General features: G+C 40.4%; 1 protein-coding gene across 1 annotated transcript in view; it reads right to left on the reverse strand.

Moving 5' to 3' along the window:
- TMEM245 (transmembrane protein 245) overlaps window positions 1–15,803 on the reverse strand; it is a 98,037-nt gene that overhangs the window by 5,803 nt on the left and 76,431 nt on the right. The window contains exons 14-16 of the mRNA XM_023510508.1: window positions 8,439–8,539; window positions 6,694–6,868; window positions 4,173–4,367 (exon numbers count right to left, since the gene is read on the reverse strand). Of these exons, the coding sequence (XP_023366276.1) occupies window positions 4,173–4,367; window positions 6,694–6,868; window positions 8,439–8,539 (471 nt within the window). The remainder of the gene's footprint in view (window positions 1–4,172; window positions 4,368–6,693; window positions 6,869–8,438; window positions 8,540–15,803) is intronic.

Consider the following 15,803-nt stretch of genomic DNA (forward strand, 5'->3'; position numbering starts at 1 on the left):
CAGCTGCAAACATCCGTTCTACAACTGCAAGGAAATGAATTTTGCCAACAAGAGGAGAGCCAACCTAATCTGCAGATGAAACCCCAGCTCTGGCTGACACCTTGATACCCTGGTAGTTTTGTCAAACCGTGAGCAGAGGACTGAACCAATCTGTAACCTGTGTATGTTCAACTAAACTCCTGACCCACAGAAACTCCATAATAAATGTATGATGTTTTAAGCTACCTTGTGTAATTTGTAATACACATTAGAGAAAATACAAACCTGTGTGCTGAACAGGTACATTTTACTCTCTGGAAATATTAATACTACCTCAATAAACTAGACTATAAAAAATATAATTGCAGAAATGGAAACTTTTATTTTGAGAATGTAAGGCAAAACTGAAGAAATTACCCAGTTAATGGAACGAAAAAGACAGAAATGGGAAAATGGCAGAGAAGAGATTTTTAAAAATGAAATGCATGGTCAATGAGAGTCAATATCAAAACAAAAGAAATTTCCAAAAGAGAGAAGAGGAAATCATGAAAACTCAAGAAAATTTTCAGAAAAGGCTTGGCACCCGGAGCGCAGTGAATAAGGGTGCCAGCCACGTATGCTGAGGCTGGCAGGTTCAAGCCAGCCCAGACCCGCTAAACAACAATGACAACTACAACCAAAAAAATAGCTGGGCACTGTGGTAAGGCACCTATAGTCCTAGCTCTTGGGAGGCTAAGGCAAGAGAATCGCTTAAACCCAAGAATTTGAGGTGGCTGTGAGCTGTGACTCTACAGCACACTACAGAGGGTGACATAGTGAGACTCTGTCTCAATAAAAAAAAAGAAAAATTTCAGAATACCAAAACATGAGCTTCCAATTTTAAAAGTCTTAGTAAGTGCCCAGTAGAACAACAACAACAAAAAAGATAAAACAAAGTACTAGGTTTTCACTTAAATTAACAAGAATCAGGAGCCAAAATGGCTTTCGACCTTTTTTTTTTTTTTTGGAAACAGGGTCTCTCTCTTTTACCCTAGCTAGAGCAGGAGTGTCCTTAGAGATTACCTCAACCTCAAACTTCTGCACTCCAACAGTCCTCCTGCCTCAACCTCCCAAGTTGGATGGAACTACAAGTGTGCATGCACAACTATCCCCACCTAATTTCTCTATTTTTAGTTAAGACGGGGTCTCACTCTTGCTCCAGCTGGTCTCTAACTCCTGAGCTCAATCCTCCAACCTTAGCCTCCCAAAGAGCTAAGATTACAGACATGAGCCCCCATACTTGGCTGGCTTCAGATTTCTAACTACCCTAAAAGTTAGAAGCTACAGAACAAAGAAATAAAGAAATTTTAAAGTAAAAAATTCAAAAATAGAATTCTCTACCCAGGCAAGCTATCAATTAAGTCCTATTCACAAAGTAGAACATTTAAGACAATATAAGCAAAATTATGTTGTAAAAAAATTTATTTAAAAGAGTTTCATAAAATATACTGTCAGGGCTCAGCGCCTGTGGCTCAAGCGGCTAAGGCTCCAGCCCCATACACCTAAGGTGGCGGGTTGGAATCCCCAGCCCGGGCCCGCCAAACAACAATGATGGCTGCAACAAAAAAAATGGCCGGGTGTTGTGGCGGGCGCCTGTAGTCCCAGCTACTTGGGAGGCTGAGGCAGGAGACTCGCTTGAGCCCAGGAGTTGGAGGTTGCTGTGAGCTGTGATGCCATGGCACTCTACCCAGGGGGACAGCTTGAGGCTCTGTCTCAAAAAAAAAATATATATATATACTGTCAGAACCAACTTGTTAATGACTCCTCAATTACATGAAAATCAATGTCTTCCAATTGAGGATAATAAGGGCAAGGCATGGGGCAATAATAATAATAAGGGCAAGCCTGTGGCTCAGCTGGTAGGGCACTGGCCCCATATATGGAGAGTGGTGGGTTCAAACCTGGCCCCAGCCAAACTGCAACAATAAAATAGCCGGGTGCTGTGGTGGGCACCGGTAGTCCCAGCTACTCGGGAGGCTGAGGCAAAGGTATCGCCTAAGCCCAAAAGTTGGAGAGTGCTATGAGCTGTGATGCCACAGCACTCTACCGAGGGTGATAAAGTGAAACTCTATCTTAAAAAAAAAAAAAAAGAAAAATAGAGTAAGAGCAAGGCAATATAGTCTTTGGAAAGTTAAAATCCTTCACCCATTCTTTTGAGACTTTCTTTCTTTCTTTTTGTTGTTAAAATGTAATTTCTGGTACAACACATAGAAAAACTGTTTTGCAAATATCCACTGAATTAAACCAAATGTATAACCAGACATCTCAAGTACTATACACCTATCCACCCAAAGACTTGTAAGAAAGTTCACAGCATCTTGATTCATAACAGCCATAAACTGGAAGCTACCCAAATATCTACCAACACTATAAAGAATAAGATCATGGTATATTCATACACTGGAAAAGCAGGCAATGGTGAGAAAAGAATGAACAATGGAGAAAGAAAACAACATGGACAAATCACAAAACTAATGAGCATGAGTTCTAACTCCAATACGTACTACATGATTCCGTACATAAAGTTCAAAACAGGTGAAGCTAATCTAGAGTGACTGAAGTCAGAACTTTAGCAGGCAGTGGGGTCTGAGAGGAAGCATGGGGAAGCCTTCTGGAGTAATGAAAATATTCCATATCTTGATACGGGTAGTGGGTACATATCCCATAAGAAAAAAATTCAACTTGTACATTTAAGAAGTACATTTCACCATATATAAGTTACATCTGAATTAAAAATCTGAATAGAATTATCACATAATTGAGAGTATTTTTATACATTATAATTTATTCAATGAAATGCTGGTGAGAGCAAATGATAGCAATTATTATTTTAATATCTATACTTGAAAGATAATAAGTTGCAACTCTATATTAGTGTCCCCAAATGATTTTTTTTTTTTTTTGAAACAGAGTCTCACTTTGTCACCCTTGGAAGAGTGCCATGGTATCATAGCTCACAGCAACCTTTAACTCTTCAGACTGAAGTGATTCTCCTACCTCAGCCTCCTGAGTAGATGGGACTACAGGCACCTGCCCGACTATTTTTAGAGACGGGGTCTCGCTCTGGCTCAGGCTGGTCTCAAATCCGTGAGCTCAGGTGACTCCCTGCCTCGGCCTCCCAGAGTACTAGGATTAAAGGCATGAGCCACTGTGCCCAGACTCCCCCAAATAATTTTTTCCCAACATTTTATTTTGAAAAAGTATATACCTACAGAAAAATGGAAAGAGTAGTACAATTAACAACCATATGTCCTTCATCTGGATTCACAAATTGCCAACACTTTGCTATCGTCATTTTTTCTCTCCCTCTCTGTTTTGGCTGAACTGTTCGAAAATAAGTTGCAGACATCATAACATGTCATCCCTAAAGGACACTGTCTTACATAAGCAAGGTACGATTATCACACCCAAGAAACTTAACAATGACATATTATTATTATTTAATATTTGGTCCATAATCAAATTTCATCAATTTTCCAGAAACATTCTTTTATAGACTACTCCCACCCCCAATCCAGAAAACAATCACAGATTCATGATAGGTTGCTCTGTTTCTTTTTTTTTTTTTTTGAGACAGAGCCTCAAGCTGTCCCCCTGGGTAGAGTGCCATGGCATCACAGCTCACAGCAACCTCCAACTCCTGGACTCAAGCGAGTCTCCTGCCTCTGCTTTCAAGTAGCTGGGACACAGGCGCCTGCCACAATGCCTGGCTATTTTTTTGGTTGCAGCCATCATTGTTGTTTGGCGGGCCCCGGCTGGATTCAAACCCGCCACCTTAGGTGTCTGTGGCTGGCGCCTTAGCCACTTGAGCCACAGGCGCTGAGCCGGTTGCTCTGTTTCTTAAGTCTTCTTCAACCTAGTATACCTTGTCCCCCAACCACTTGTAAGTTTTTTTTAATTTACTTTTGGTCTTTTATGATATTAACAACTCTGGCCCAATATAGCTATTCACATTTTCCTGGAATATGAAATCTAAAAGTCTGCAAATCATTTTTATTTCCTCAGTGCCTTCTACAATCTTTACCACCACATTAGTATTCAAATACCTTTATCCTGACAGGTCTGGATGAAGTTATGTATCCAATACACAGAAGGGATAGGTCAAGGCTTACACCTGGCTCACAATGTATAAGTTAAATTCTGCTTTAACTTACCGCTGAGTGTGAGCAGGCCACGGGGTCTGGTTTGGCGTGGGCACTGAATTCGTGGGACTCACTAGCATGGCACTGTAGATATTGGAAGCAACCACCAGTATGCAGAGAAGTATGGGCCCAATGATTGCCCCTTCCAGGCCTAGGTAGTATGCCCCGCCAGCCACTGCTAAGCCTGTCAGGTACGGATGGCCACCTCTAGAATAAATAGTACACAAATTAGTTCATGACTATTAATACATATAAACTGGAGTAAATTTGAAATACATTTCTAACATAATGTTCATTTTTTAATGTACCATGCTTTCCATTACATCATCAGTTTTCTTTCAATTAGCTCGACACAGATATAATCGAACATTGACTATAATACTGAGACGCAAGAATTTTCTTGTCTGTGCACCAATGTGTGACAACTGCCTCTTTTTATAGTTCCAACAACTGAAAGAACAAAGTCAGCAGTGTTAAATGATATTTTGTGTCCGTTACAGGTGGCTGCCTGAGGTGAGTTACTGTTGGCTTAGGACTAGCTATAAGTCACCTATTAGGTTTACTGCCATCAAGGATAATTAAGTGGGTACAACTTAGCAAGTAATTCAGTTAATTATGGTTTTCATAAGACAATAATAATAGCATCCCTGTTACTTGTAGGCTAGAATTCTAGCCACCTTCTAAAATATACCTTTTAACACAGTACAGATAAAAGACCTCATGAAGAAAATATCTGTCACAAAGCCTACGATTTTTATTTCACAGAAGACTTACAAATGCCCTCCAGCCTGTTACAATATCACCTCCATAAATGGAATAAAACAATACAGACTATAGCAGCACAGGACAATGGTAACAAGGAATGACTGTGACAGGAGAGGGACAGGGAAATAGTCATGTTCTGTTTGTTTCCAGTTTTTAAACACAGATGAGAACAATTTAGTGAGGGGCAAATACAAAATAACCCCACGAGGATGTTCTGTGATATGTAACAGTTTAAAGTAACACTTGCAGTGAGTCCATCCTCAGGAAACCAGTCTATTATACTGCTAAGTTTGTCTGTCTTCCGAGTAAGTAAAAGGGATTTACTGTAGTATTACATGTAAGCTAGGAAAGCTTTTTACCTAAACAATGTATCTGAGAATCTTAAACATGTTTGAAGTTTAAGAAAATAAAGTGGGAACTTTTTTAAAAGAGGTTATTAGAAAATAAAATAATTTATACTAAACCTTTCATTTCCTAATGATGCCAGTTAAGAATTTTATTTATTTATTTTTTTTTTAGACAGAGCCTCAAGCTGTCCCCCTGGGTAGAGTCCCATGGCATCACAGCTCACAGCAACCTCCAACTCCTAGGCTCAAGCAAGTCTCCTGCCTCAGCCTCCCAAGTAGCTGGGACTACAGGTGCCCGCCACAACGCCCGGCCATTTTTTGGTTGCAGCCATCATTGTTTTTTGGCGGGCCCGGGCTGGGGATTCAAACCTGCCACCTTTGGTGTATGTGGTTAGCGCCTTAGCCGCTTGAGCCACAGGCGCCGAGCCTAAGAATTTTATTTTTAAGATAATATCACACATATATCTTAAATTCTACCTACAAACTTGAATATAAAATTTCTAGCAAAATTTAAAGAAATTGATTAAGTATATATAATAAACCTACTTCAACTGTTAAATACTAATCATAGTCTAAAGTTATCATTTTTCATTTTAATTTTTTCCTCAAGTTTAATACATAAAATTAAGACTGGCTCATAACATTGCTTATTTCTTTTTGCTCTGGAGCTCTGGGGGTTTCAGAGTCCTCCTATACCTTTTTTTTTTTTTTAACATTAATTTACCAAAGAGAAAACAAGGTGGCAGTAGCATACAATTTGCCCCTACTTTATTTATCTTTTAAGAGATAGGGTCTTGCTCTGTCACCCAAGTTGCAGTGTTCTAATCTTAGCCACTTGTAACTTTTAACTCCTTGGCTCAAGTGATCCACAAGGCTAATCCTCCCAAGTAGCTGGGATTACAGGTACACACCACCACACCTGTCTAATTTTCTTCTGTCTAATTTTCTTTATTTTTTGTGGACATGGCAGGGGGTCTCACTCTGTTCTTTAGGCTGGTCTCATACGCCTGAGCTCAAGCAATCCTCCCTCCTGTGCCTACCAAAGTGCTAAGACTATAAGTATGAGCTACTGTACCCAACTAGCTTCTACATAATTTAAATTAACTAAAGGGTACTCTTTTATAAACTTAGGACTCTGTCTATTCTACATTTATTTAAAGAAAATAGAATGTATTAACTATTATGACAGTTTCACTAGGCCATATTCTGAATTTGAGTAACATCAAAATTAAACACTCACGTCTTTTATACAATGTCATTTTAAATTAAAATTTCATTAAATCAGTGAGAACTCAAAAGTGTACTTCACTAAATAAATCCCATACCACTTCTTTCACCTACTCCTGAGGGGGAAAAAAAACTCCTTAACAAAAACGCAATAGAAATTACCAACGACTTCAGAAGATCTGTGGGATACTTACCCTGATATATCCGAATAGATTGCAGTATCTACAAAGTATGTTGGCAAGAGGTGAAAAATCAGCAGTAAAATGGCCTTGCATCCCAACCCTTGTGTCAGCCACAGGTCTAGAACAGCAGGTATTGCTGCCCAATACGTCCCCAGAAATGGCACTGCTCCAAGGATTGCTGCTAAAGCTAATAAAAAATTAATAGAAACATTATCAACAAAACAATAGAACCCAGGTGGTAGCTCCTCTTACTTAAAAATTTCCACCAAAACAAGTTAAACAAATATGCACAAACTCAAACTTTAAGAGAATGATAACCCTGTTTAACTGAATTTTCTAGTTAAAGGTTCAATACCTTAAAACTTGATATTGAAAATCTACAGTGTTTTCTTTATGGGTCTGTTCTTAAACAATGTAACTTCGGTGTTATACAGTTGTTATTCTGGTTAGTTAATGTACAGTCCTATAAATATAACCACAGAGGGCTCGGCGCCTATAGCTCAGCCGGCTAAGGCGCCAGCCACGTACACCTAAGGTGGCGGGTTCGAATCCCCAGCCCGGACCCGCCAAACAACAATGATGGCTGCAACCAAAAAATAGCCGGGCGTTGTGGCGGGCGCCTGTGGTCCCAGCTACTTGGGAGGCGGAGGCAGGAGACTCGCTTGAGCCCAGGAGTTGGAGGTTGCTGTGAGCTGTAATGCCACGGCACTCTGCCCAGGGGGACAGCTTGAGGCTCTGTCTCAAAAAAAAAAAAAAAAAAAAATATAACCACAGAGCATGTGTCAAAATTTGTACTGAGCCCAAAGCCAAAACAAATTGGCTCAGATAGGCATGTATATTCTTCACCTTGCTTCTTTCTCATGAAAATGAAATGTAATTAAAAACAAAAAAAAAGTCCTTGCTTCAAGCTCATCCCCTTGCAGAGCACTGTTATACATTTAAGTACTCTCTCTCCATCTGGCCTCCCTCCAGACTAAGAGTCAACTTCTGGTCCTACCACAGCCAGGTGTGTGACCTTGGAAAACTTGGGTTTTGCATCTATAAAATAAGACCACCACCTACCCTGCCTGCCTCATAGGGTACTTGCATGTCAGCAGGTGGGTCAGTAAACACCATGGTAGGAAAAGGACACGAATGAACTTGGGAATGTAAAGAAGGAAGGGGGCACAGAGAAAAGAGGGTGGGAAGGGATGGCCGTAAAAGCAAATGTGGAAGGCAAGAGAAATTTAGAAAACAAGCAGCCACAGAAATAAAAGGAGAAAAAGTGGATAGAGAGGAGTAGAAATAATGTAGAGGTAAAGGAAAAAGATGGATATTAAACCACCTGGTGCTTATGGAATGAGGGCATCATTAGAACAGATCTGGAGACAGCTTATGTGCCCTCGGAAGCATTCACCTTGCCCTAGGATGGTACCCTCTAGAGTTAAATGGATGTTGCTCCCTGTCAAATCAGTTCAATTCAGACATCCACTGAGCACCTAGCTGTTATGCTAAGTGCTAAGAAAGACACTCATTCATTTAACAAGTGGTTATGCAGTGCTTTCTGTGTGCTAGTTAAGGACCTGCTACTACTGGGGGGTACAGAAATAAGCAAACACACAAGGAATCATATTCCTGCCCCCAATCTGAACTAGATTAGATCTTGAGCCACAATATTACGTATTTTAAACTTGAGGAAAGAGACATTTCCTAATGTTTATAAAACAGCTTAACACTCCTTAAATAGAGGATAGTGGGAGTTGTGGTGTGGTTGTTACCTGATGGTATGAAGACAATATTGATGCCAAATATAGTATGAGTCAGCCAGGTGTACAATCCATAGAAACCAGCCATTTTGAGGGAAGCATCAAACACCCCTCTAGATAAAAGAAAAAGTAAATAAACACAGTATCATATATTGTGATTGAGAAAAATCAATACTTCTAGGCCTATGACCACTTCATTCCAAATCTGGGACCAGCTTCAATTTTTCTACTGGCCTAACAAGGCTATTTTCATTTCATTTCAAAGAAACCTAAAAACTTTATCTTAAATCTTAGAATATGTTCAGCAAACTGCTCTTTAAATTTCTCTCTGATAAAAGATAACCGAAGCTCCCTAAAGTATCCTCTTCACTGAAATAATTCACCAACTTTTCATTTCTGAAGCAGGTATTTACCACCAACATAGGGGGAATGAAAATTAATGGTGAATAACATTTTACCAAGGTTCAAGTCCAAGAAACTCAGGCTGTGGCCAGCCCTTCCCTTTGGAAAGGGCAAGTAAGGGACAACATAACTTGTAATTCGTCATCTTTCTTCTCTCATTATCAAAAGCTGCCCACATTTCTTTAACTGTGCAACTAAGCCTGCTGAGTAATATCTTCTACAAATGCTGCCAGAAGCATTCAGGTCACTGGGGAAGAATTTTTTGGGGGGAAAAAATTATGGGAAGAAAAAAACTCCAAATATAAAAGGGATTAAAAAACACATATATTCAGCGATTAATATTAAGAATCTAGTACATGAAAATCTCCAGCCTCAGGAGCTTTGTGTCTGCACTATGTAAGGGAGAGAAATAAGGACGTGTTCAGGGAGAGCAGCAAACCCTAAGTAATCCTGGGGTTCCACCAAAATTATAAACAACCAAGATTTGCGGGGGTTGGGAGGAGCACATTCACACAGTCAGGAGAAGGAGACCCCATGACTGAAAAGGGAGCAAAGGTGACAGTGTACACCCAGCAGCGAACACCAAGAGGGATAGTGTCAGAGCAAATTCAAGCTCTGGAAACTAGTGATTAATTTAATAGGGCTCCGGAACATGGCCCTGGTGACAGCTCCCCAGTTGTGGAACTTTGTCACCCTGCCCAGCAGCCCTCACCAGGGAATGTCATGTGATTCCAACGAGGACCCAGATTAAAGTGACATCAAACATACCAAAAGGGAAGAAGATATCCCAAGGAAAAATAAAGGACCTGAACAGCAAACGAATAGAGGAGACAGAAGACAAAGAGAAAATGACAGAGTGTCAGGATTTAAATCTGAAGGGGAAAGAATGGCAGTGTCTCAAAAATACAGAGAAAGAAAAAGGAGTAGGTTCCATCTGGGCTATAAGACAAAAGGATAATGAAAATACCCCAGAGGTAGCTGAAATAAAAGGCAAGGCTTAATAGGGAACGCAGAGCAAAAGATCTGAAATGCACCAGAATAGATCACTCATAGGAAAAGATTAAAGAGCAAGCAAAGAGAAGATGGGGCAGGAAGTTGCAACCTTACAAGGGAACTAAGGACAAAGATGAAACAGCCAAAGAGATAAGGAGTCATTTCTGTCGAGGAGGAAATCACTGGAGTGTGGTATTCTCAGAAACTGAGGGAGAAGGAAGATTTTGCAGAGGAAGGAACAACAGCAGCAATAACCAAAGAGGAAGAGAGAAAAGTATGAAACTTGTCTAGAACTAGGGAGGTCACAATGAGATAAGATATAGAAATGCTACTTTTGTTAACCTTATGTTATTTTAAAAATTTATAAACCAAAAATAAGTGGACATCTCAGGTTCAATAGAATACTGAAACTAAATCAGACCTCGGAATGGTAAGTAAGCAAAGCTCAGTCCCAAGAGGATCACTTACATGAAGCAGCATGGTCTTCCCTCTTCCACCTCTGAGAACACTCATCGAGGCAACTTACTTTTACTTTCTTTTTTTTTTTTTTTTTTTGAGACAGAGCCTCAAGCTGTCCCCCTGGGTAGAGTGCTGTGGCATTACAGCTCACAGCAACCTCCAATTCCTGGGCTGAAGCGAGTCTCCTGCCTCCGCCTCCCAAGTAGCTGGGACCACAGGCGCCCGCCACAACGCCCAGCTATTTTTTGGTTGCAGCCGTCATTGTTGTTTGGCAGGTCCGGGCTGGGGATTCGAACCCGCCACCTTAGGTGTATGTGGCTGGCGCCTTAGCCTGTTGAGCTATAGGCGCTGAGCCACTTTTACTTTCTTTATCTTTGAGACTCTGCAACCCAGGCTGGAGTGCAGTGACATACTCATAGCTCCCTGCAGCCTTGAACTCCTGGGATCAAGTGGTCCTCTTGCCTCAACCTTCTGAGTAGCTAGGACTACAGGTACTTAACATACCTAATTTTTTTTTAAAAAATTTTCTAGAGACAGGGTCTCATTATGTAGCCCAGGCTGGTCTCAAACTCCTGGCCTCGCTCTTCTCTTCGCCTCCACTCTCTCCCCTCTTCTCTCTCCTCCTTTTCTCCCCTTTTTTCTTCTCTTTTTCTCTCCTCCTTAGTGCTGCTCTGCAACCTCCCTCCCCCACCAATAAAGACCTTTCAAAAAAAAGAAAAAACTCCTGGCCTCAAGCAATCCTCTTGCCTTAACCTCCCAAAGTGCTAGGATTATAGACATGAACCACCACACCCAAGTTGCCAAGGCAACTTTTACTTAACTTGTGGGCTAAGTATTTTTGCAGTTACTAAACATGTAACCCAATGAAGGATGAAAAATAATATACTCCCCTCAACCTCATAACTTATGACCTGGTATACAATCTTTATGAAACAGCAGAGAAAAATCCTCTAACGATTTACTCAGAAGAGAATTTAACTTACCCCAATTTTTTTCTCTCTTGTTAATGTATCAGCTATACTGAACTACAATTTACAAATAACAGAACTCACAATTTTAGGTATCCAATTCAGTAATTTTGACAAACATATAAGGTTCCATAACCACCACTACTACCAAGACAGGGAACATTTCTATCACCTCAGGAAGCTTGCTCATGCCCTTACTACTCAGTCCCTCCCTAAACCCTAGCCTCTGACAGCCACCAGATATGTTTCCTGTCCACTACAATCTCATCTTGTCTATAAATTCATATAAACACAATCATAATTTATATAGCTCTTTATAAACTGTGGTAAAATATACATAGCATATTTACCATCATAATCATATTTAGTGTACAGTTCAGTAAAGTTTATGTACTCTGTCAGTGTGTAGCTTTTGGTATTTGGTTTCTTTCATAGCATAATGCTCATCCCCACTGATGAGTATATTAGTAGTGTGTTCTTTACTGTTGTTGAGTACTATTCCATTATAAGGATATACCATCATTTGTTTACCCATTTTCCAACTGAAGGACATTTGGGGTGTTTCCAGTTGGGGGCTATTATACTATTATGAACATTCAAGTACAAGTCTTTATATAAACATATGCCTTTATTTCTCTTCTGTAAACACTTAGGAGTGGAGACAGTCATATAGTGTCTGTTTAACTTTATAATAAACACTAGCAATTGTTTCAGAAAACATTGATAGTCCATGGGTACCAACCAGAAGTCACTGCCTCCTACATCACAGGTCTCCTCCAGTGAGAGGTAACTCCACATATGGTATTAAGTGGGTGGATACCAACAGAAAGAGAAATTCAGCTCATGCACGGCTGCATGCTGATGCATCTGAAGTCCCTAGTAATGGACCATTGCACAGTAGGTGCTCATTAACAGGGGCTATCAGAAAATGTGGTATGTGTACATATATACACATTCACAACGTAATACGAGTCAGTCCTTTGCAGCAACTGGATGAGCCTGAAGGACTCTACACCAAGTGAAATAAGCCAGGCACAGATACCACAGGACCTCACTCAAGGTGGAATTTAAGAGTTGAACTCACAGAATCACAGAAGCAAAGTGGTGGTTGCCAGAGGGCAGGAAGATGGTCAAAGAGGACAAAGGTTCCATTAGGGTAAGTTCAGGAGATCTGTACAGCACAGTGATATTAGTTAATAATAATGGGTTATATGCTTGAAAACTGCTGACAAATCTTAAATGTAATAAAAAAAGAATAGGAGACAACTGATACATTAGCTAGATTAACCTTTTCATAACATATACATATACCCAAACATGTTCTACACTATAAACTACAATATAAACTATTTCTTAATTTTAAAAAAAAATTTTTTTTGTTTATTTTATTTCGTCGCTTATTTTTTATTTCTTTCCTTTTTTTTTTTGTCGAGACAGAGTCCCACCCTGTGCTCCTGAGCAGAGTGCAGTGGCTTGGTAGTTCACTGCAACCTCAGACTCCTAGCTTGTGGGCATCCCGCTGCCACTGCCTCAGCCTCTGGAAGCCGCTGGGATTACAGGTGCTTACCACGGCACCCGGCTGGGTTTTTCCATTTTTTTCGTAAGTGGGGGTCTCACTTTCGCTCAGCGAGTCTTGAACTCCTGAGCTCCAGCGATTCTCCCTCCTCAGCCTCCCACAATGCTGGGATTACAGGCATAAGCCACCGCACCTGGCAATTTCTTAATTTTTTTAAATACAGGGTCTCACTCTGATGCCAAGGCTGGAGTGCAATAGTGTGATCACAGCTCACTGTAACCTTTTACTCCTGGGCTCAAGCAATCCTCCTGTCTCAGTCTCAGCTTCCCAGTAGCTGGAACTACAAGTCTGCACCAATGTGCCCAACTTCCCAGCTAATTTTCTTATGTTTTATAGAAACTGGGCTTTTGCCCTGGCTGCAATCTTCCCATAAAGCACTAGGATTAAGGTATGAGCCACTACGCCAGGCCTATATAATTTTCATTTGTCAATTACACCTTATTTTTATAAAGAAAGAAAAATAAGTTAAAAAAAGAAAAAGTCCTTTGGCCTCTTGCCTCTTCACACTTTTGTTACAACAATGGAGCCCCGTTTATGTCGATGGCAAATGTATTTTGCTCTGTAAACCTATCTTTCTCTTCCTCAGTAAACTTTGTTTCACTCTTGCCTTAAAAAAAAAAAAAAAAAAGGCCTGGGCAGCACCTGTGGCTCAGTGGGTAGGGTGCAGGCCCCATATACCGAGGGTGGCGGGTTCAAACCCGGAAAACCCGGCCCCGGCCAAACTGTAACAAAAAATAGCCAGGGTTGTGGCAGGCACCTGTGGTCCCAGCTACTCGGGAGGCTAAGGCAAGAGAATCACCTATGCCCAGGAGTTGGAAGTTGCTGTGAGCTGTGATGCCACAGCACTCTACCGAGGGCAATAAAGGAAAACTCTGTCAAAAAAAAAAGAAAAAAAGTCCTCATAAGAGGGTGATAGTTCTGGAAACAGATAGTGATGACAGTTACAACAAACTATAAATACACTGAACACTACTGAATTGCATACTTCACAACAGTTAAAATGGTGAACGTTATATAAACTTTATCTCAGGCTCAGAGCCAGTAGCACAGTGACTAAGGCACCAGCCACATATACTGAGAGTGGCAGGTTTGAACCCAGCCCGGGCCAGCTAGACAATGATGTCAACTACAACACAAAATAGCCAGGTGTTGTGGCGGGTGCCTATAGTCCCAGCTACTTGGGAGACTGAGGCAAGAGAATCGCTTAAGCCCAAGAGTTTGAGGTTGCTGTGAGCTGTGACACCACAGCACTCTACTAAGGGTGACAAAGTGAGACTCTGTCTCAAAAAATAAAATAAAATAAAAAATAAATAAACTTTATCTCATTAAATCTCTTTCACAGCAAGAGAAAAAAGGAAGAGAGTGAGAGTCAGGGAAGGAGACAAAGGGATAGGCACAGATTTAAGATACCAGGTTGCTGGCCTTAAACACAGGAGGAGGAGCCAGCAAAGTATGGCAGCCTTCAGAAGCTGGAAAAGACAAGACTACAGATGTTCCCCCAAACCTTCCGAAGAGAACACAACTCTGCCAACATCTTGATTTTAAGATTTCTAACCTCTTAAATTATAAGATTAAAAAATGTATTTAATCCACTAAGCTTATGCTATTAGGCCATTAAATATGAAATGTCTGATTTCGAATCAAATACTTAAGTGTATTGTATCTCAAATAAGCAGCAGTAAAACTAATCAAAATATGTGCCCAAACTACAGACACAGTTTTCCCATCTGAACAGTAGCTTGTTTATGCCAGCAGCCAAGAAGCTTGGAGGCATGAAATCATGAGAGGCGTTTTCTACAACTTACTGAGAATTGAATATTTTTTCTTGCAAGAAGTGATTCAAAGCATGGAAGAAGTGGTAGTCAGTTGGTACAAGGTCTGTTGAATACTATGAGTTTCCAAGTCCAGCTTGTGTAGTTTGAGCAGTGTTGTTTGTGAGATATGTAATTGAACTTTATCTTAAAAGAGGATTGACCTGTCTCCACTGAACAATCTCAGCTGCTTAACTGCAAACACCCTCATCAGTTTACCTACATGGTTGCAGGAGACACCCAATGCAATCGACTGACCCGGTGTTATGAAGCTGTGGTGGATAACACTAGCGCTGGACCAAACAGACCATTAATTTTTTTTTTGATGACTATTCAGTTACAGACTGTGTTTCATTACTTCATCTTTATCTAACTCTTGTGCTGAACACTTGCAATTGTCAATAAGACTCCACATTTCATTGCACATAACAACATGGTGGAGAAATGGTTCACAGAAGGGCAAGCTTAGAGAAGATTTCTCTTGGGGCGCTCATTTAATTCACTGGAACACATCTATCTATCCAGCTTCTTTACCTTACCGATTTGTTTCAAATGGTGCACTATTGTTGGAATAGTAACATCAAACCTGACTGCTAACGCATGGGTAGGTGGAGACGGATTTGCTTTCACTACAGCTTTTAGTCACCATTATCCACTCTGCTCTCCGGTAGCCCACATGGCTCATTCTCAAGATGAAAATCACCAGAATGGAACATCTCAAACTGTCCACATGTTATGCATTCATTAGCCACATCCTTCCCAAACACGTCTTTGGTATTTTGAGCTGTTTATGCTGCATTGGTTCCAAGATAGAACTCATATTCAAAAATAACACAAATTGTTTACTTATCCATGTTTTCAGAAAAAACTGTTCTAAAAAAAAATTTGAAAGATTATCACAAGCCAAAATGTACATTTGAAAGAATGGTACATCCCATGTATACTATGGCATACTAGTCAGCCATATTAAAAAAAAAAAAAAAACAGGTGAACCAATACCTATTCAAACAATAGGTATTGTTGGATGGAACTAGAGACTATTCTTCCTAGTGAAGTTACACAAGAATGGAAAAAGAAATAATACATGTACTCACTATTAAACTGGAACTAATCAATCAACACCCATGTGTACATTTGGTATAAAACTCAACAGAAAGCAAGCAGGTGG

Source organism: Otolemur garnettii, unplaced genomic scaffold, assembly GCF_000181295.1.
Source record: "Otolemur garnettii isolate 467f Iridium unplaced genomic scaffold, OtoGar3 scaffold00014, whole genome shotgun sequence".
NCBI classification, from domain to species: Eukaryota; Metazoa; Chordata; class Mammalia; order Primates; family Galagidae; genus Otolemur; species Otolemur garnettii.